General features: G+C 39.3%; 2 protein-coding genes across 8 annotated transcripts in view; both read left to right on the top strand.

Moving 5' to 3' along the window:
* Positions 1–15,817, top strand: part of LOC111588989 (DNA (cytosine-5)-methyltransferase 3A-like) — a 78,184-nt gene extending 62,367 nt beyond the window's left edge. For 4 of the 6 annotated variants that reach the window (XM_023299659.3, XM_023299662.3, XM_023299663.3 and 1 more), the window contains 8 exons: positions 2,843–2,927; positions 3,517–3,662; positions 3,938–4,028; positions 6,466–6,614; positions 7,648–7,733; positions 7,852–7,921; positions 8,312–8,430; positions 9,632–15,817. In XM_023299659.3, the coding sequence (XP_023155427.1) occupies positions 2,843–2,927; positions 3,517–3,662; positions 3,938–4,028; positions 6,466–6,614; positions 7,648–7,733; positions 7,852–7,921; positions 8,312–8,430; positions 9,632–9,773 (888 nt within the window). In that variant the 3' untranslated portion in view covers positions 9,774–15,817. The remainder of the gene's footprint in view (positions 1–2,842; positions 2,928–3,516; positions 3,663–3,937; positions 4,029–6,465; positions 6,615–7,647; positions 7,734–7,851; positions 7,922–8,311; positions 8,431–9,631) is intronic. The other 2 variants (XM_035943630.2, XM_023299660.3) reach the window with 2 other exon arrangements.
* Positions 15,818–17,492: 1,675 nt separating this feature from the next.
* The window catches only part of LOC111589000 (dihydropyrimidinase-related protein 5), a 29,981-nt gene continuing 24,413 nt past the window's right edge, over positions 17,493–23,060 (top strand). Inside the window, exon 1 of one of the 2 annotated variants that reach the window (XM_023299679.3) lies at positions 17,493–17,643. The gene's annotated coding sequence lies outside the window, so the exon portion shown is untranslated. Of the gene's footprint in view, positions 17,644–21,136; positions 21,156–23,060 lie in introns of those variants that run through there. The other variant, XM_055016100.1, reaches the window with a different exon arrangement.

Below are 23,060 nucleotides of genomic sequence, written 5' to 3' on the forward strand. Positions count from 1 at the left end.
CATTAGGGTCGTGACGGGGCTGGAGCCCATCCAACCTGACTTAGGGTGAAGGCAGGTTCACCTGGACAGGCCACCAGTCTATCACAGGGCTGTACAGAGAGGCAAACAATCAAACTCACATTTGTACCTATGAACAATTTAGAATCACCTATTAACTCAGCATGTTTCTGGACTGTGGGAGGAAGCTGGAAAACCCGGAGAAAACCCACATATGCACAGGGAGAACATGTAAACTCCACACAGAGGGATCAGAGGCCCAGGCCAGGACACAAACCGGGGACCTTCTAGTTCCAAGGCAACAGTGCTAATCACCGAGCCGCTGTGCAGCCCCGTCCAAAAACATCCATCCATCCATCCATCCATCCATCCATCCATCCATCCATCCATCCATCCATCCATCCATTATCTATACACCGCTTCCTCATTAGGGTCGCGGGGGGGGGGCTGGAGTCTATCACAGCTGACTCAGGTGAAGGCAGGGGACACCCTAGACAGGTCGCCAGTCTGTCGCAGGGCTACATACAAAGACAAACAAGCACTCTCACATTCACACCTACGGGCAATTTAGAGTAATCAATTAACCTCAGCATATTTTTGGACTGTGGGAGGAAGCCGGAGTACCCGGAGAAAACCCAGGCATGCACAGGGAGAACATGCAAACTCCATGCAGAAAGATCCCGGGAAAGCCGGGACGCGAACCAGGGATCTTCTTGCTGCAAGGTGAAAGTGCTAACCACTACACCACTGTGCAGCCCCCGTCCAAAAACATGTTGAGGTTAATTGATGATTCTAAATTGACTGCAGGTATGACTGTGCTTGCTTGTCTCTGTGTGTAACCCTGTGATAGACTGGTGACCTGTCCAGAGTGTCCCCTGCCTTAAACCTAAGTCACTTGGGATAGACTTCAGCCCCCCCACGACGCTACAGAGTATTTAGTGGTGTATAGATAATGGATGGCTGGATGGCTTTCACAGAACCTTTTATATTGTTGTATAAGTTTGCATTTTGTTGATTTTTGAAGTGGCACATAAATGCAATACCTGAGGGAAACACACAGCCTAAATCTTACTTTTAATTTCATTAATTCATTTCAAATCAAAAATCAGGTTTTCACTCTTGAAGTAGTTCATAGTAGTTTTCGATGTCTCCTTTAGATGATTCGCATGGTGCAGGGGAAGCTTCTTACCTGTATCAGTGCAGGACATTGGCATCCAGAATTTGATGATATTTAGTAGAATCCATTGTTCTAACTGGCCTTGCAGTGTTTTTACTGGCACTGGCTCCCACACAACGAAAAAATCAGAATATTTCCACCTCAATGCTGAGCAGTTAGCAAGATCTTTGTTTTATCAACTGCTGCTTCATTGGTGACTGTAGGCGAATAATTTTTCACTTTTTCCAAAATGACTATGGGTTATTCAGACGTTGCTGTACATATGTCAGACACTGACTTTTGTGATGAGGTTGCAGGGTTTCCAGATCTTGACTTCCACTGTTCCTTTAAGTGTCATTTTTTAATGACAGTGTAAATTTCAAGATAGAAATGCTTTATTATCTGTCAATATCTTCCACTCTATTGCATTCATAAACTACCTTAATATCAGACTGTGACTCAGTTGCTTAAAGGAGCCTGTGGTTGCTGAAAGTAAAGTTAGAGAATTTACCATCATTGAACAATTTTATGACAATTTATACTTTACCTGACAAGTCTTAACAGATGAATTAAGTTCTGCTTGTTCTACAAGTGGACATGCCAATAAATTGTTGTTTAATTTTAAAAAAATAATTTAAAATTTGTGAAATAATGGGTATTTATTACGTTTCATTTCTAAAATCAACAAAATGTGTTGTTTCCCCCAAACTTTGCGTACACCCAGTTTATAATGTGCCCGTGCTTCCTCAGTATTATTATAATGCATTTCCACAAATGTATTGTGAACTACATTAACACAGATAGAATCCACATAATCTGGGAACCTGAATTGTGTCACTAAAATAATTAAAGATTTTTTTTTAATGTTTAAAAATATTAATTTAATACATTGATATACGATAGCAAAAACAGTGTTACAGTACAGAGAGAGAAAGGAAACATTTAACAAATGTTTCTCAGCAGGAATCACTGCCACTGGGAACATCATTATTATACTATGTGACTACTAACCCCTCAACCACCAGGATGGCTCATTAAACCTGCTATAAAATGGCAATTTAAAAACATATTATACTTTTATACTGTACCTCTATTTCATCTTAACAGCAATCCATAGGGCTCAGTCATTTCAGTTCAGTCCAGAGACCACACTGTACAACATTGAGATATAGTCAAGTTTAAGTCCATATGTTTTTAGTATTTTACTGACTTAGTCTTAATATTTTCATGCTATCCAAGTTTCCTGTTATGTGCCCACATCTTTTAGTTTCTTCTTTGGCTGCATTTTAAATGAGGCCTCTATACCTCAATGTACCCCAAGTTTAAATCCAGGTTGAATGAATGAATATATTTGGATTCTACATCTTATCTGCTATCACAATCTTACCAGGAATTTGAGAAATACAGCAGAGTTCAATGGGAAACATTAAAATGTGAGGTTCAGTGTAGTTTAAGCTCCAGGCTTTGTCAGTTCTTAATTATCCATAAAGGCTAAATACACTTCAAAACAGAATATGTTCACGTCCATTAATTAATGATCTTTTTGCCCCCAAAAAGAGCAGATTATCATGGTAAATAAAGCAATGTGTGACAAGCGTGCCGTTCTCTGCTGTTTGCAAACTGTAAAGTTACATTTCTATCTAATTTTCTTTTCATCAGTATCTCCTCCTCCTCTTGACTCTTTCTCAGGAACCAGCCAAGTTGTATCCTCCAGTTGCAGCAGAGAAGAGGCAACCAATTAGAGTCCTGTCCCTGTTTGATGGCATTGCCACAGGTATGTATGTTTAGGGTTGCAGCTAATTATTTATGTTGTTATCGATAAAATGTGGTTATCAGACAGTGTTATTCGGTCAGTTAGTTGGTCCGGCACTTCGATCCAGACTACTTGGCATGCTCTGAAATTTTGTACAGATTTATACCTCAGAAAATCAATCCCTCTAACTTTTCCTTTCGTGCCACCATGAGGCTCACATTCATGTTTTTCAGTGAAATGTCTCCAGAACTAATGAATGGATTTCCATAAAACTTGATATGCACATTTTTTCTGCCTCAGGACAAGTTGTTTTAAATGTGCTGATCCCTTAATATTTCATCTACCACTATAAATCTGATTCCAGTACTGTGGTTTCTGATCATTAAATTCATACAGTAATCACACTGTGGGAAATTGAACAAGGATCGGATGTACAGTCTAAGATTTTAATGACCTGCTCACCACTGGGACAATGCTAAGGTTGAATGAAGACATTTAAGGAGCATTTCATAACAGTCTGAAAGAGTTGTCAGTATGGATGATTGGGCAGTGAAAGCTCCCATGTGTGTGTAGTGACAGATATTTGTGTGTGTGTGTGTCCTCTGTTCAGGTCTGCTGGTGCTGAAAGACTTGGGCATCCAGGTCGACAAGTATGTTGCATCTGAAGTATGTGAAGACTCCATCACTGTTGGCATGGTTCGACACCATGGACGCATCATGTACGTGGGAGATGTACGTAACGTAACTCGCAAACATGTAAGTGAAATACTCGTCTTTGCACCTACAATTCAAAACAGAATAAATAATCATCTATAAGATTTGAGGACATTCACACCTTCAGTTTGTATTCTGTATTTACAGCAGTTTTTTGTTGTTTTTTTTTATAACACACAACTTGCATCTTTGGCAAATATCTGTTCCTGCTCACACATAAAAAGGCAAAGATGTCACTTATAAATGACCTGCCCCATCAAACTTATTGTCTTTCCTCTGTGCAGATTTAACTTACCAACTTGTGTTTTGATTGTCAGATCGAAGAATGGGGACCATTTGACCTGGTGATAGGAGGAAGCCCCTGCAACGACCTCTCTATAGTCAACCCTGCAAGAAAAGGCCTTTATGGTAAGAAGTGGTCTTTCGTCATTGAAAGATCATGCAGATTTTCTGTTAGAAATAAGCTTGACAAACACAGTCAGGTCCAGAAATATTTGGATATTGACACAATTTTAAGCATTTCAGCTCTGTACACCACTACAATGGGTTTGAAATGAAACAGTCGCGATGTGCTTTAAGTGAAGACTTTCAGCTTTAATATAAGGAGATTAACATTCAAATCAGGTGAATGGTGTAGTAATTACAACACATTTTGTTTGTGCCCTCCACCCTTTTAAGGGACCCAAAGATATTGGACAAACTAATATGATCATAAATCAAATTGTCACTTTTAATATTTGGTTGCAAATCCTTTGCAGTCAATGACAGCCTGAAGTCAGGAACCCATAGACATCACCAGACGTTGGGTTTGGTTTCTGGTGATGCTCTGCCAGGCCTCTACTACTGCTGTCTTCAGTTCCTGCTTGTTCTTGGGACATTTTACCCTTCAGTTTTGTCTTCAGCACGTAAAAAGCATCCTCGGTTGGATTCAGGTCAGGTGATTGACTTGGCTATTGCAGAACATTTCACTTCTTTGCCTTAAAACTCTTCAGTTGCTTTCGCAGTATGCTTCGGGTCACAGCACTTCTAGAAATCATTCTGCTGCTTTTTTCAGCAGTCACATCATCAATAAACAGAACACAACCAGTTCCGCTGGCAGCCATACATGCCCACACCATTACACTACCACCACACCACGCTTCACTGATGAAGTGGTATGCTTTGGATGTTGAGCAGTTCCTTCCCTTCTTCATACTGTTCTCTTCCCATCATTCTGGTACAAGTTGATCTTTGTCTCATCTGTCCGTAGGATGTTGTTCCACAACTGCACAGGCTCGTTGAGATGGTTTCTGGCTAATCTGGCCTTCCTGTTTTTCAGGCTCACCAATGGTTTACACCATGTGATGAATCCTCTGTATTCACTTTGGTGAAGTCTTCTCTCAATTGTTGACTCTGACACAGATACGCCTGCCTCCTGGAGAGTGTTCTTGATTTGGCCAACGGTTGTGGAGGGGTTTTACTTGACCATTCACCACTGTAATGACAGACTGCCATTACCAGAGGTCCGTTAAATAGTACCTTGGAATGACACCAACAAACTCTTTAATTTCTAAAAGCATTTATTGAGGTATATGTTGTGATGTGTGTGTTTCTTTGTTTGTTGGAACACATGGTTTGCAGCTGTGTTTCCAGGCAATTCCATCTGGATCTTCACCTGTGAACAAAAGTTGCAGGTGATTCATGGCAGTAGATGGTGGAGTGGAAAGAAGCAAGATGAACTACTTAAGCAAACTGCGTAAATTTATTGTTAGTTTATTGGTGTACTGGGAGCAAAGCTTACCTCTGCCTGTCCTCTTCCTCCCAGTGTGTCTGGGTAAAAGCATTCCCTGGGTGTTCGGATGCCTTTTATTAGTTCTGGGAGGGAGGTGCCATGTGGGAAGTAGGTAGTGGGGAGTTTGGGTTTCCAGTTATGTAAATAATTATTTAAAGTATTTGGGTTGATTACATTTATTGAGTGTAAATTTGTAGTAGGTAATGGGTTTTGTGTAAATATTCATTTTCTATTCTCGTGGGCGTGTTTGGTGGTTTACCTCTCGTTTGGTATGTGCCTGATAGGCACACAGTATTTAAGTTAGTGGAGAGAAGTGCCACGGGGTTCTTTTTACTTGGTTGGAGGAACATGCCGGTATATTGTCTGGCATTATGGTGTACAAACAACAATAAAAAGAAAATACAGATTTGAATCTTCTCTAATTCCCTGGTTTCTTCATTGGTCGCCTCTGCCACTTTGGCAAGTTTACAACCACACTTGTTTTCTGTGGTCTTCTGGGTCTTTTGGCTTTGCTGAGCTCACCAGTACATTCTTTCTTTTTTAAGAATGTAGCAAACAGTTGATTTGGCCACATCTAATGTTTTTACTATCTCTCCGATGGGTTTATTTAGATTTTTTTTGATGGCTTGCTTCACTGATAGTGACAACTCTTTGGACTTCACATTGAGAGTTGATCTCACCAGATTAAAACATGAATATTACACTTGAAATGAACTTTAGACCTTTTATCTGCTCCTTGTAAATGAAATAATGAGGGAATAGCACATCTGGCCATGGAACTGCTGAGCAGCCAATTGTCCAATTACTTCTGGTCCCTTAAAAAGGTGTAGTGCACATATAAAATGTGTTGTAATTCCTACACCGTTCATCTGATTGGATCTAAATACCCTCAAATTAAAACTGAAAGTCTGCACTTAAAGCACATCTTGATTGTTTCATTTTAAATCCATTGTGGTAGTGTACGGAGCCACAATGCTGAAAATCGTATCAATGTCCAAATATTTATGGACCTGGCTGTAGAAGAATTTGATGTTCATGTGAAATGCAGGCTGAACTTTCTTTTTCCTCCCACAGAGGGAACTGGTCGGTTGTTTTTTGAGTTTTACCGTCTGCTGCATGAGGCTCGGCCAAAACCGGGTGACGAGCGGCCGTTCTTCTGGCTGTTTGAAAATGTGGTTGCTATGGGAGTCAGCGACAAACGAGACATCTCCCGCTTTTTAGAGGTAGAACAAACAAGCTCACAAACATTGTTCACACTGCAATGTAACACACCAAGACCTTTTTTGACTCAAATTTTGGTTCATGCCAACCTGCTGTATTTCTTGTCTCATGTAGTCATATCCCTACAATGCTGTCAGCAGTGGAGAATAGTCTGGATGATCATAACTGTCTCTGACTGTGCAGAGCCAAGGCTGCAGTGACATTGTCCCTGCAAATTAGTGACAGAAGAACTATTTGCGTTAAAAAAAACTTCATGTAGAGAGATTAGCACAGACATTAAAATGACTAATAACCAGTAAACCAAGTAGAGTTGTTTAATTGCATGACCCAGATCTCAGAAAAAAAACATTTCTGCATACAGGTTGCTGCGCAGAGGATGTTGTTTCCTGTAGCTAAGACGATTTTGAAATCGATAATGAACAGCTAGTGGGAATGGAGGAGAAAGTCATGTGTAATGTGTGGCAGAAATGAGCTACATTCAGTGAGTCAGACTAGAGTTCACACCCTCCACCTCCACTGTCGAGATTTGGGGAGGCCAGTTATATAAACCAGGCTATGTCAAGGCTTATGGCACAAGCTCTATACAGCTTAAAGAAAGGAAGCAACATTTAGCTTATGACCGGATCGGTAATTTACCAACTCCAGCCTGAACACAAAGCTACCTATAGCCTCACACACAAATATTCCCGCATAGAGCTAATGCTGCAAGAAAAATGTCAATATAGCACATTATCCTGATTTTCTGTATTGCAATTGTGCATTTTTGACTTTTCTGTGCACATGGCATTGGTTTCCTATCTGAAAGAGGGACTTGTGTTTGAAGTTGTTTTGCCTGCTTGGTGGACAGCATGTTGATCATTTCAGCCTGTAGAAAGAACCTCTATGACAAATAAACTATGACAAGAATACACTTTTAGCTAATGACAGAAAAACAACTGAAATAAAACGTCATGAAGGGCACAGTACAGTATGATAAAGTACATAAGATTTTCACAACAAGTTAACTATGAAGTAATCCAGCTGCTTCCTCTGCAGTGTAATCCAGTGATGATTGACGCCAAGGAGGTCTCTGCTGCCCACCGCGCTCGCTATTTCTGGGGAAACCTGCCGGGCATGTCAAGGTGAAACATACATGAACACATACAATTCTGGGATTAGTTTGCTTCCTATTGGTCTATTTTGAAATACAACTTTTAATGAAGGCTATGGTTTTCTTTCTGCACCTTTTGTTTCCCGCAGACCTCTGACACCAATGGCGAATGACAAGCTGGACCTACAAGAGTGCCTCGAGCATGGCCGCACAGCCAAGGTATCCACTTGTGTGAGTGTGTATGTTTGTGTGTATGAGTGAGTGTGTTTGTATAATTATACAGTATGTAACCCTTTTACTAGTTGAACATACAAAGGAGTGTTTACACAAGTCTGGAAACTAAAGGCAAATACTGAAAGTATTTTAGTTCTGTATGATGGATAGAAAACTTTTTTCCTTTACCAACAAGAGGAAGTGTCAGTCGGTTCATTAAAAAGTAATCTTTTGATTATCATCAGTTAAGTGTGTATGAGAATACACACTAAACTGATGATTATTAACTGATGATTATATTCTGTATAAGAAGCGATTTAGGATTAAAAAAGGATGTGTGTGTTTGTTTGTATCTGTCTGTGGTTGTGTGTGTTTGGTTCTGGATGATAATTCCAGTTTGAGAAGTTGCGTACGATAACGACACGCTCCAACTCTGTGAAGCAGGGGAAAGACGAACATTTCCCCGTCTACATGGACAACAAGGAGGACATCCTCTGGTGTACTGAGATGGAAAGGTACTGTGCCATTTCTGTGTTTGTTATGTGTCTCTACTTGTTGTGATGAAAAAAGTTGCAAATATTAATCCCAGCTACTGCACATCTGCATCTGTTTGTCTGGATTATATTTGCATTTCTAATCTACTTCTGTTTGAATGACATTGTAATATTAATAACTTAATATAGCTGAAGTGATTAGGGAACTATTTGTTAATTTTATTTCAGTTTGTTTTTTCTGATCGTCCAAACCCTTCCTTGATACTTAATTTGCTAAAATAAAATTTTTGATGAACTAAAATTTTGTAACAGGACACAAACATACAGACATTAGGTAAATAAAGGTAGATCCATATTATCATCTTTCAAAATATCTGCTCTAAACTCTTCATCACAGTTTACAAATGGTCCCCTTGCACCCTTTTCATACTTAACACTGCTGCTTCATCATTCTATTTACTTTTATGTTAATGTTCCTGTGATGAGCTCAGGACAGCTGCTTTTTAATGAATGATTTGACTGCAACTGATAAACTGTGACTCTGTGTGACAGCTCACCTACCTAAGGTGAAGACAAGAGTACAGTGTGACTCATTTCTAGTCCCTGATTGATTCTGTCTCCACGTCTGGAATGTTTTACACTTAAATAATTATAGTTTATGAAGTTACTGCTGCTGTGGTATGCATAAAGAATTGCTTTAGATTTATGCTACAGGTATTTGTTAAACTCAGAAGTCCAGATCAGCCACATTTTTTAATTGCTTCTTTCCTTCTTTTGTCTGCAAAATGTGACACATAGCGATGACTGCCCAAAATGATGTTTTGAGATTAGAGTTCAAAAATCAACAATCAATTATTAATTGGGGCGGCATGGCTCAGTGGGTAGAGTGGCCGTCTTGTAACCGGTTCAATCCCTGGCCTGGAAAGTTCATGTCGAGGTGTCCCTGAGCAAAACACCGAACCCATAACTGCTCCTGATGGGTTGTGGGTCGTGGTTAGTGCCTTGCATAGCAGCTTCTGCCATCAGTGTGTGAATGGGTGAATGTGATGTATAATGTAAAGCGCTTTGGGTATCATTACAGGTATAGTAAAGTGCTATATAAATACAGACCATTCAATTAAATTGCTGATTAACTTTCTTTCAAAAATCTACAAACTGACTAATTGACAATGCTTCATTTATCCATTCAGTGTCTAAAATAGTTATGCCTGGTGTTTTTCAGGGTGTTTGGTTTCCCCGTCCACTATACCGACGTGTCCAACATGAGTCGTCTGGCCAGGCAAAGGCTGCTGGGACGTTCATGGAGCGTCCCCGTCATCAGGCACCTCTTCGCCCCGCTCAAGGAATACTTTGCCTGCAACTAGTCACACACCAACTCTCTCTCTCACACCCTCACAGACACACACTGATAACTGCAAACAATATACAGCTAGTACATGAAGGTTGGCTGATGCAGACTGACACGAATGACCGGACATGCATACATAAACACACATAAGCACACATACGCTCACACACACACTGTAAAGAACCCTTCTTCCCTAGATTCCATGTAGACCACTGGCTGACCTTAGTCCCCTGGTGCTACCTTGCTGACTTACACACACACAGACAGGTGCGGGTGCAGGGTTTCTGTACTGTAAATCTTCATACACAAACTTCCTGTCCGACCTTGAAACTGATGTCTTTTCGCTTTACTGTGTCGTATCAGCTGGAGTTCAAACCTCCAGGGGGCGCTGACCTAACAAAGCTGCCCTGACTTTCTGTTTTTATTAACTCTCTGAATACATCAACACACCAATGAATCTCTCTGTACCGTAACACTTAACTTTACTCATATGTAGTGACAGTGCTGCTGGTGTATTACAGTGCAGTGAACACAAATATGTACAAAAACACATACACACACCAGTTAATGCTTGCGGTGCTGGTCAGGCAGTGATTGAGTCCAAATGGTGCCACTTTAATACAACACTTTTACAGTTTTTGGTGCTCTTAAAGACTGAATGGTCATTGGTTGTTTCAGTCGCTGCAATTTTAGGTCCCTAACTGAGTTAAACCAGACAAACATAAGCGGGTGGAGGCCAAACCAGCAACGAGAGGTGGCTATGAATTTTTAAGATATATTCAGTGTGCTCGAGTGTGCAGAGGAGTGTCACAGAAGAGTAAAAACTAGGGCAACTGTGCTCAGATAGAACAACATGAGGCCTTTTAATGCAACTAAATCAGATTGTAAGATTGAATGTTTTCTGAAGAGATGCCGATCTGGTGGGACAAATTATCTTACCAGTTGAGTTCAAACCTCAGTGAGCCAAAATCCAGTCATTTTTAAAGGCACCTGATATGAAATAAAACAGTAAATTTTGGAGGATGCCACTGCAATTTAAGGTTAAGTGCATGCAAAATAAATTTGGTCGTATACACATATATACGAGGGGCAAAATCAAAGCATAAAAGTGCATAAAATGAACACAATGAATACAGCAAAAATACTAGTATTAAAATTAAATTTAATTAAATTTAGTTTTAAACAAGCTTGAAACAGTGCAGAATGTTTAAAAAGACTTTCAAGCAAAGTACCACCCACACCTGCTTCATGCATAATCAGTGTTTATAGGGCCCTCTAGTGGACAGAGAAACTAGTGTGCATGACACTCTCATGTTGGGATAAAACACTAATACTAGTCAGTGTCAGACGTAACTTTATTAGAAAAATTGCAAACATAGTGAAGACTGCTTTTATACTAAACCATTTACTGGTCATTGTCATATAGAGAATGTACACATTAAAAATATAAGATACTGCTGCGTGTATCCTAGTTGACAGGAACAACATCCACAATTATGTTTCAATACAACAAGCAGGAAAATCTTCATACTGTTTTAACTATTTCTCTGTGGTTTTTGCAATATTTTAGGCATCAAGTGTAGTTCATGCTATATCAACTATACTGTGAAAAACTGTACCAGCAGCTTTTTAATAGGGATCAGTATGTACTGATATGAAAATTGGGATGTTGCTCAAAAAACTGTGATGTTTATCTTAAATTGGAAAAATACTGTATTTTTCTTAAACATTTATATCACTTTTCCTGGCAGAAGCTAATGCAAGGTGATAGTCCTTAGCAACACAGCTGAGACTAGATGTCACTATTGAATTCTGCAAAAAAAAATTTTAGACCCCTTTGTGGTAACATTAGTAGCTGTTGGTCAGGTAGATGTGATAGTATTGCACCAGACTTTGCCTCTTTAAAGTTATCGGTGAAAAATAACACTTTTTAAAGCCTATAGTGCTCATTATGTTGATGAACTGGAGGAAAAGTTCATTTCAAATAATAAAAAAGCAGTTATAATACACTGTGACAATATAGTAATCTTTAAATGTGCAGGCTTGCCATTTATTTAATATCTCTTTTTATTTGATATGTTTGCTCCAGCTATTGAGGTTTAGCAGAAGACTATATATAAATGATGGACGTAGCCTCCATGTGCAAAAAATGAAATCAATGTGGAAGTGACTTAAACATTCTCTCTTTCTAATAGCCAGTAGGGGGCAACTTCACTGGTCAAGTGAGAAGATGACTGAAACTAGAGGCTTCAAAACAGTAGTCCACAAACCAATGGTTGACTACATCCATTATTTATATATAGTCTATGGACGTAACTCAACTTGTAAGATTATTACTGTCTGCAGAGCAGCACGGCCTCTGACACACTAAAATATCAGTGGACTTTCTACAAGCTCGCTGTCCTCATTGCAGCAGCAGCATTTCATGTACCCCCTTGCAATGCAGCTTCTCTTGTGCCTCAGTTTTAGTGTTGCCCTTTCTTGCCTGGTGGAAAAGTGAAAGTCCTCCAGCAGTCATGCTCCCACCCTGCTTCTTATGGATCTAAAATGTCCTCCAGTTACTGAACTGCAGCGACATCCATGAAACCAGAGGTAGACCATTACTCTTTAGACACTATGCTGATTTTGTACTTCGTACAACTGAAACAGATGGCCCTGTATAAATAGCAGGCTCTTCTTCAGATATCGCAGATACAACTGTACCCCCTGTCTTGGGTGGTTCTCATGCCTTTTTCCCAGATAAACTCAGTTGCTCCATGACCCTGAGTTAGAATAATCAGGAAGAAAATGGCGTCATCAATTGTAGTGGATATGTTTCTATTAAGATTTGTACACATACAGACACTATAAGAAACATTTGCGTACCAATGGATGTTTTATTTAAACAGGGCTGTCTTTGGAGAAAACATTTCAGTCTGGTGCTTGTGGTCCTTAGACGACCATCTTTTCCAGGAAGCCTTCCGATCCTCTGACCTTCCTCAGATACCAGCTAACAACTGGACACATGCAGTCAATACGGACACTCTCTCTCTCTTTCACACACAGACACACAGACACACACACACACACACACACACACACACACACACACACACACACACACACACACTGTACATGCACAAACAATCTTTCAAACCAACAGTAAACCAGCAGGTTCAAAGTATTTTTTTTGTCATGTTTACTCTCCATTTATACAACCAACCTTCAGGTGCTTTTTAAACTCTGCTCTTTTTTACAGTGCTCTTGCAAGTCATATGCATACACACACACACACACACACACACACACACACACACATACATTTGCTGGAAACAAGGTGCCGACTTTCATGCTTCTCGTAACTCCTTCGCTACCAAACATGTCATCAGCACACACGCATACATGCACACACACTGTGTTCTTGCCGGCTGCCTGTTGCCATCAGGCTACCCACAGCGCTGCTGGGTGTGACATCATCACCCTCGCGTTGCTTGGTGCTCCCAACCCCCCACCCCCCCCTTCCACCGTCCTCCCCAGCTGAATACCTTCCAACAACCCCACCCCACCCCAAGGTGCTGCATGTCAGTCAGTCAGTGTAATCTCTGATTCCATGTTAGATTAGGGAGTAATGATAATAATAATATTGGTAATAATAATTACAATAATAATCTGTTATTGTGTGTGTGTACTGTTCCAGGTTGGTGCTCAGTTCAGTTCAGTCTCAGCCTAGAGGGGAGAGAGAGAGGCTAGAGAAAGCATATATTACAGTTAGTATAGTGACTTGTTCTATTGTACCCAAGAATGCCAGAAGAAATTGTTGAACCGATGAGCTGCACGGCGCTTTAAAACCAGAGATGGGTTGAAATAACACTGGTTGTACTGTTAGAAAATTGCTGAAGCAAAATCCCCAGATTTAAACTGCTGAACCAATATGTCTACGTAGATTCTCAGTCATCCAGGTCATAGTAATCCTAGCAGCTTCAATAGAAATCAAATGAACTCTTTTAGGTTCTTGAGCCAAGTGATTCTGGTGGTCCACATCTCTAAAGAGTCTCAAGCTAAATGTTGTACGTCAGGAAGTCATTTAAAAAAAGCAAGAGCAAAAAAAAAAAAAAAACTCAACAAAATTTACAAAAGTCTTTATACTCTTTATACTATAAAATGGAAACACAGCATGCCCATGGTCTTCTTTTCTGACAATGAGAAGAAGTTAATCTTATTTCTATTGTTCTCCCTAGAAAAAGGTTCAATTCAGCCAACTGTGTACAAAAAATTCTCGACTACTAACTTAATCCACTGCCTAGTTGGTGTGGCTTTAAAAGTTAAAACCAGATAGAGTGACACAGACACTATTTTCACCAGTGACTGTAAAAGGCCACCTTAAAATGCAGCTGAATTCTATTAATATGATGCCAATAATGACAAGATAAAAAGGAGAACGGGCTGCTGTCCTGTCAGTTAGGACCGTGCTCTGAATGTCCACAAGAAATCATTACCCCTACAATGTCCACAACCTTCACCAAGTTCTTCAGGAGAAATGAGACAACATTCCATATGCAGCATCAAACATGATTCATTTTTGTGTCACAGATATGTGGCACTACGTGATGAAATTGTGGACCCACTTGTAACTGACATGTGGTTTCTATTCTGTGTCTCCACTCTTCATCTGGTTGCTTTCTGACTTCCGTTCTGTGGTTGAGAGGCTGTGTATTGAAACAACAAATACTAATTCACCTATACTAAATGGAATGGACAGAATTTTACTAAATATTGCCTTCTGCTTTATATTTCTGTTCAGTATATGTTCATATATATTTTTTAGAATGACGATACCAGTCTGTGGTTTCATCCCCCTACTTTAATCCACACTGAAATATCTCAACAGCTATTGCATTACGGTGAAATTATGTCCAGATATTCATCATCCTGTGAGGATGAATCTTAATGACTTTTTTCCAGCACTGATGATGAATGAATGATGAAACTCATATATCTTGAAAACTATTAGAGATGGTTTACGTATGTTTTGGTACAGTTAGTTATGTGTACCCTATCTAATAATTTGATTTATGGCTACATACTTGTGAAACATTCCCAGCATCCTCAGCTGTTCTTTGAAATTAGTCCTAATTAGTCAATTTTAGTAAACTAACATGCTGAATTAAAATGTGAAACATCGTAAACAGTACCTACTAAACCTTAGCATTACCTACTTACCGTAGCCATTGTGAGCATGTTAAAATGCTGCAAATAGTGAAATATGAAATAATTTTATCCCTTTTCAACTCTATAAAACATTGAAATGAAACAGTTTGCATTTTTATTTGTTTTGTTTTGCACATGTTAAATTAAAATCTTTATACATGATGAAAATGAATGTACAATGTCATTTTAAACAAAGAAAATCAAAAGAACCTATTGATCAACGAAAAAAAAATGCTGTTGCACAGACAAACAAATGTAGTTTGCAAATCAAAGACATAGTTTGGAAAACACTGGTTCAGCACAGCAATTTTCAGCTCTTTTCCGTGTTATCCCAACATATCTTTCTGAGAGCAAAGTGCGACAAAAGCATGAGGAAAAGAATTGATATTTTTAAATGATGAATGACACGGTGATGATGTTTCTGTTCGCCTATCGACAGCTTTTAGGCTGAGTGATGCGCTGTTTTAAACACTGATACACTTTCAAACCAACACACACAGAACACTGTTATCGACACACTGAGTGCACGACACTCGGAGACACATGCACAACACCTACAAATTCAATGCTGTGGCGCATACAGACACTCATCTCATGGACTAAATGAAAGATGAGCTTTTAGGAAAAGGAGGACGGGGTGGTGTTTCAAAAGGTGCTAAAATTTTATCTGAAAATAAGAAAAATATATTGTTAGGAGTATAAATCAAGTTTGTCTTTACAATGACTGTATTTAAGTTTGTCGTAGTAATGAAAAGGCACTATTATTATTTTACTCTTGTATGAATATGAACTAATTAAAAAGGCATTTTAACTTTGTACTTGAACAATGTAAGAAATGAACCGTGAATAAAAAAAAAGGACTGTTTCTTGTGATTTAGCCTAAAGGCTCTGTGTTGTCTACCTGTATGTCAGATGTGGGCATAACTTCACAACATCAAGTCAAAGTTCATTTTTGTTTCTTTCTAACTGCACAGTCAACTGTTATTCAGTGGCTTTAGATCTACACAATAATGCTCAGCATTTTCCTCATTACAGATTAAATCAGACTGTTAAGGCTTGCAGTGTGAGGACGCTGCCAAAGTAATCACTGATAAGCCAGACTGTTAGATCCATACTGTCAGTGTATGTCTGTGTGCTTCAAAGTTATGTTGAGTATTGTTTTATATAGTATTTTATTATATTGCACAATGTTTCCTGTGTGTTGAAGAAAAGGAACAGTTTTTTTTGTTTTGGAAATTTTACAAAAGATTCAGCGTTTTTTATGCAGCACTGATGGACAGTTGTGTCCCTAAGTATCTCAGCATTGTTGCAAATTGTGCAGGTCCCCCTATATAGCCAAAACCGTAAGTATGGTTTTCTGTTTAGGAGTTTTGGGGATTTCTGTAAGCAGAAAACTCCAGAGTTGCAAGGCTCCAATCTTTCAAAACAAGGCATAAAGACAGTCAGTTATGTGCACTGCAAATGCAGCTACAGACTACACCCACATTTCATTTAGCTACCAAGGTGTTGAAGACTTAATTTCTACTGGGTCTCAGTGATATCTTCCAGCCAGAGCAATCAGTTATGGCTTAAAATGGTCAGTATTAGTGATACCAAGTTCCAAATTTGCCTTATAATTTTGTGGTTTAGGGGAAAAAAAGTCAATTAATGACCTTTGGTAATAGCTCTGAAAGTCACATCAATTGCTTATTATTACTTACTCTTTATTGTCTCCAAGTTTATAGTTAAGTCATTCACTATTTATGTATCTGGAGTATATACCCATAGGTATGACAAATATGGCACTAATTGGTACTCTTGTGGTTCTCTTAATTACTTCTACTAAATGCCCACCACAAAAATGAGAAATGACAATTTAGGGCAGGTTCAGACATGAGTTCAAGAATCCCAATACAGTGTAATGTTTAGCTAAATAATATGATTGTTTAAAATAAAGCATGGCGTTCCTGATTCTCTAGCGGAACAGCCGAAAGGTTAAAAGATATGAATGTATTACGAATCTTAGGTGATACAGATATAAATTGTGCAGATATTATACATATATGTATATGTATAATATCTGTATATGTACAGGAACGATGAATTCTTCAACTTTTCATTGACATTAATGAATGAACAGTTTTACTTTGATCTCATGTTGATTAGGTTTTAATGTTGTAGCTCATAGTGTTCAAGCATAAACCCACCGACTCAACCCAATAACCCAAGCAAAGCTGACATTCATGCACTAGTTGATGTTGTATATATATATATATATATATATAGAGAGAGAGAGAGAGAGAGAGAGAGAGAGAGAGAGAGAGAGAGAGAGAGAGAGATAGAATACAAAAATACATTTACAATGGGTTGGTTAAATAAGTTCTTTTTTTCACCTGTACTTCATAGTTTATTCTTAGTCATTAAAAACGTCACCTCATCAAGTGGTAATTGCATATTTCCGATAGTATTTGAAAGCAGCATGTCTCCGGAGGCAGCAGACACGCCCCTGTCTTCGGAACAGAGCGGAGCCGTCAACAGACACATCCGCTATCCCATTGGTTAGTTTCTCAGTTGCGCTGGTCCGAGCGGCTCCTGATTGGCTGCTGCCGGACGAAGCATCTGTGGCTCGCGCTGTGCCAGCTGTCCTCGCGCACTCGGCTGGTGCTGGGCAACGGAGAGAAGCTCCTACAGAGGAGGACCAGGGTATCTGCGACGAAAGGGTAAGGAGCCAGGAAAATATGAGAAATTAAGCTGTCAGGGTGTATTTTGCACAATCCGACAGTTGTTGACAAATATGGGTGGAATTTATCACCAGTAATCTTCTCTAGGATGCTAAATTTATGTATTATATGTCGGTTAAACCACGGTTCTAATGGCGGCTATTTTTCTGTTTGGTACATTAAATTAGCTTAATGTCAGACATTAATGCTAATTATAAAAAATATCTGCCCAATTAGGTTTTTCTTCATTCACGTTTGAATGAAAATGAATCATAGACTGTGTCTATAGAATGAATGAATGCGAGCCTATTCGTATTCAGTGAAGGGGAAAAAATACTGAATTACTCCTAAACATTGGAAATATGGAAGACTGGCAGTGTGCATGTTGAAATAGCGTCGTGTGCGACGAAATATGGGTAAGATGCAAGTGTGTGCGTGTGTGTAGTTAACGTGCCATCAGTGCAAAAAGGCAGTGTGCAGTGTATGAGTGTGTGTTGCCCGTTATGTAAGTCCGTTTTTCTCTTATATGTTATGCTGTGTTCAGTCAAATATATTGAACCACGGTGATGATGAAGAGTGGGGTCTGGCATCGTCATGCATGCAAACCAGCTCGCTGTGTGTGTGTGTGTGTGTGTGTGTGTGTGTGTGTGTGTGTGTGTGTGTGTGTGTGTGTGTGTGTGTGTGTGTGTGTTAATGTAGTGTGTGTGTGCAGTCCATGGCCGTATTCGTGTGGCTGGGAACAAAATGTGAACAGGTGATATTAAAATCCCGGTGATATTAAAATCCCAGATCCCGGATGTTATATTTCCAGTTGTGCTTCAGGTGGTCCTTTAGGTGCAGCACAATGAATGGAATGCATTACAGTGGGTCCAAATTGGATGATGTAATCATTGGCCTATATTTGATATGTAGCATTAAGAATGCATCTTTTATTTTATTATCACAAACATCTCTTCTGGGTTATCTTTTAGTTTATAAAATGTTAAAACAATTACAACTTATTACATCATGATACAGTTACTTGATGGTGCAGTGCTTTGTATTACTGCCTCGCAGGTTTCTGGCCATTTAGTGTGGAGTTTATATGTTTTCCCTGCGTGTGCACCAATTTGTGACTAAATTGCTGTTTTTAGAAATGTGTGTCTGTCTATTGTGCACTGTAGCAGTCCAGCAACCTGTTCAGGGTGTACCCATAGATCGTATTCTAGAAAATAATTCTAGTCTTTGGGTCCAAAAAGTGAAATGCATTCTTTCTAACAAGCCAGCAGGGGGCGACTCCTCCAGCTGCAAAACAAAGTCTGATTGTATAGAAATCAATGAGAAAATGATCCTACTTCTCCCGTCGTATGTTACTTCAGTAAATATTTTTCTTGTTAGTTTTTGGACTCAGTCAACTGTTTCATTACTTTTTGATCACAACATGATGTTCATTTTGTATATTGTGGTCCCATTTACAGTAAAACAGACGATAAAGCAGGGTATATTTTTGGATGGGGCCACCTTCTGATTAGCAGGTGGCTACCATATCACTGAACCCAGTGCCCTTGGGTTCTCTAGTCAGATCCTCTCCTCATTATGTCTGATTTTAAAACACCACCATGGCAACACCCAAATTTGAGGCTTTAAAATGGGAGTCCAGAAAATAACAGGTGACGTGTCGGTGGCTACTTGAAGCAGTAAATGACCAGTCATGGTAATCTTACTACATTGTTAGTATTTTATTTTATATGAAATAATTAAGGCAAGTAAATGGTTTAGCAAATATTCAAATTCTACTACTCCGAACTTGCTTCTTTCTAATCATTTAGAGATTTGCATATTTTTGTTAGTTCTGCATTTATTTATTATTTTCATGATGCAAGAAAAAGTGTCTACTGAGAAAAAGGCCTAAGCTTGGATGGATTAATAATAGACAAAAATTCTTAAGGTCTGTGTATGATTGTAAAAAAAATTAGTAGTACTCGTTTGACTGTGTCTGAATACAGATAGAAATATCTACTCTGAACGGCCACAGACGAAAGTGAGTTGAAAAGCCTGGTGTCAGGGACAAGGCCAAGATGCAACGAATCACGTAAATGGGGTTAAGGACACACACTTTCAGACAGCCTTTTTTGAAGGCATTCATGGTGTCGCGTCCACGTATGAAAAATGATTGAATACTGACAGAGAAGTTCAAATTCTTATTACTCTCTCACCTCCACACATATCCGCTGAATGAAGTCCCTGTCCAATTGTCAGATTCAGAAAGTTACAAAAATTTTTGGGCACAGCTGAAGAGGCGTGGGGGAGGGTCCTTCAGATGCTGTTCGACCCTCTAACATTCACTTCAACTGAAGCATACCGACCCTTAAAGCACCACAAATGGCTCCCTGGGGCTTTCAGTGATCATTATCTCCCTCATAGTGACGTACTTTTATTAGAGCCTCAATATCTAATCATACTTTCCCACATCCACACAGCTGGGTGTTTTTGGGTGGTATACATTTGAATATGTTTCAACGCTGCACAGACTGTGTGCAGAATGCACGTTTACTTAACATTATATGATAGTAGAGTCTTTATCAGTTGCAGGCCTAAATATGGAACGTTTGTCCGAATGTTGGCGCTGAAAGGTGCAACTAAAATAAAAAACATTCATCCACCAAGGAGCATAAATGTGGTCAAATGTCAGAAATTCTACTATCACATGCAAAGTTTAAATTCTTGCCTGTAGGTGGCATAAGAGAAAAGATTAAGGTCAGACTGAAAGTCAAAGGTCAGACTGAAAAAAAAATACTGGGAGATGAAATGCTGTTTTTATTATTGAGCAAAATGTTTGCCTGCATTTCACCAAACCATATAATTACAGCTTGATAAGTGTGTGTGTAGAAGGAGAGATGCCCTAGTTGATGCTGTTGTTATTGTCTGTTTATCTGTGTGTAATTCACTAATGGCTTATTCATCCATGAACCTCCAGTAGCTTCCTCAACTTTTTAAACCTCACCGTGTGTGAGAGAGGAAAAGGATGTGTTTAGTGTCTATTCTTATCTCCAAACTGCTGTAAATTTGTCTGATACACATTTGTTCTGATTTTTAAATAGCTCTACTGTTCCCAAACACACACGCACACAAGGCAACTCACACATAGACGAGGTAATACAGACACACACATATATTGGCTGTCGCACACACCACAAACACCACACACCGTCTCTCCCCGTGGCGATTACTCTTCAGATCAAGCAGGAGTCAGCAGCTGTCTACTCCTTTCTTCTCACTTACAGCATGCATCAACACACACACACACACACACACACTTATATTTCCATGCCACACATGTAGCCTGCACATGCTCAGAAACAGACATCTGAGGATGTCAGCAGCTACTCTGTCAAATTTAAACTGTTTCTAAACATGCAGGCTTTTACTGAAAATAGATGTGACTTTCCCGTATCACAGTCTGCAGGTTTTAATCTTCTTTAATCTCCCTTCCTTTTAGTTTCTGGCTGCATCGCATTTGCAAGATTCACAGTGTAAGATGAAACCTGGTTTACAGTATTCATATAATGTTCCTGTGTTTGTAGTTGGTTTAAAATTTTGATTCCATATTTGGTTTTTTTTTTGTTTTTTTAAGATACTCTTAAGTTTTTAATATATAGGAAATGCTTTTTAGATTGCATGAGCATAATCATTTAAAGAAAGCATAAAAATAAGGCTTAAAAACATTTTTGCCCTTGTATAGTCATACTAGTATACAGTTTTTTTCCAAAATGATGAAGTAGCTGTGTGTTTGGTATGGCTGTGCTGCCATGACTCTTTGTGTCTGTGTGACATTGTGACGATGTGACTTTGAGAGTGTGAACTGAGTCTGCCGGCTGCTCCTCATTCATTATTAATTAACGCCCTCATTAAAAAACTCTGCATGGAGAGAGGAGAAAAATTAGGGTGTGTTTGCTGTGTGCATGTGTGTGTACAATAGTGTGCATAAAGTTGTGTGTATATGGAAACTTAGTGTGCACATGTGCATCTATGTGTATATGTGAGTGCTGAGGCAGCTGGTCCCAGGGTGTGTGTGAAATGCTGCCTGGTGTGTGACGATGTGTGTGTCTGTGTCTGTCTGCCTCTGTTGTACCTGCTATGACACAGCAGAAAACAAATGCGTACACACACACACACACACACACACACACACACACACACACACACACACACACACACACACACACACACACACACACACACACACACACAGAGAGAGAGAGAGAGAGAGAGATACTGTAGATGTGGACTAAGGAGGTCTAAAATAGATGTATATTTTCTACTTGCTGGTCTTTGGAGATTGAATGTTGGATACAGCTAGTGAGGCCACTACAGATGACCTTGTCAGACTGAAAACTCAATGTTTCCTGTTGATTTCTCTTTCTGTAAAGGCACCGGTCTCATTTCTTTGTGTGTGAAAAAAGGAAAACAGCTTTTCCCATTCGCTTTACAAAAACTAAAGGCTTTGGCATACTGAGTGACCCTAAGGAAACTGTAGTAACACAGACCAATGGCTGCTTCTTGTCATCACCATGAATCATGTCACATCACAGCTCCTCACTGTGCTTTGTTTTATTACATCCGTAACGTCACCTCAAGTTGCATCACGTTTCTTTATGTTGCCTCAAGTCTTCTTAAGCAGCCTCTTATTCTGTCTCAACAGTATTTTTAGCAAGAATAAATAATTTGTGAAAATGAGCACAACCAGGTGTGTGATAACTGAAATAGTAGGCAGTGAGACAGGTCAACTGTTTCTGATGCTGACTGAAGACTGCTGGTGCTGTGTGCACATATGGCTGAATGGATTGAGTTTCATGGAGCACGAGTCAATTTTCCCATGGGGTCAAAAAAATATACCTATCATATATGTCTCAAAGTGCAGATGAGAGCCAAGAGAGTCAAGTTAATAATAATTAAAAAAAAAAAAAAAAAACACAAACCACGGCCTAATGATTGAACACAGACAGCCCGATAATGCCTGACGGCTGAATGGCAGCTTGGTGTGTCACAGCCCTGAAAAGTCAACGTCCTGTTTCATACAGCCCTCACTGTGATTACACATTTCTTGACCATACTATAAAGCAGACCTGCAATGATAAGATTGGCAGAAAATGAACCCGCAAACATTTTGACAATCAATTAGTCATCGTTTTTTAAAGCAAACATGCACAATGTTCAGATGCACAATTTAGTTTTTTGCTGGAAGGAAGAAAAGAAGGAAGGAAGTAAGGAAGTTTTTCTCTTGTGTTGCTCCATCGTCCCTTTCTTTATATTCATAAAACTAATTAATAATTCTTCAAGTAATATTCATATTTCAACTGGAGCTGTAGTTGACCAAAGGAAATCTTGGTTGACCGAAGCCAATTGATTGGTCGCAGGGAAAAACAAGACTAGTACAT

The sequence above is a fragment of the Amphiprion ocellaris genome, chromosome 12 (genome assembly GCF_022539595.1).
Source record: "Amphiprion ocellaris isolate individual 3 ecotype Okinawa chromosome 12, ASM2253959v1, whole genome shotgun sequence".
NCBI classification, from domain to species: Eukaryota; Metazoa; Chordata; class Actinopteri; family Pomacentridae; genus Amphiprion; species Amphiprion ocellaris.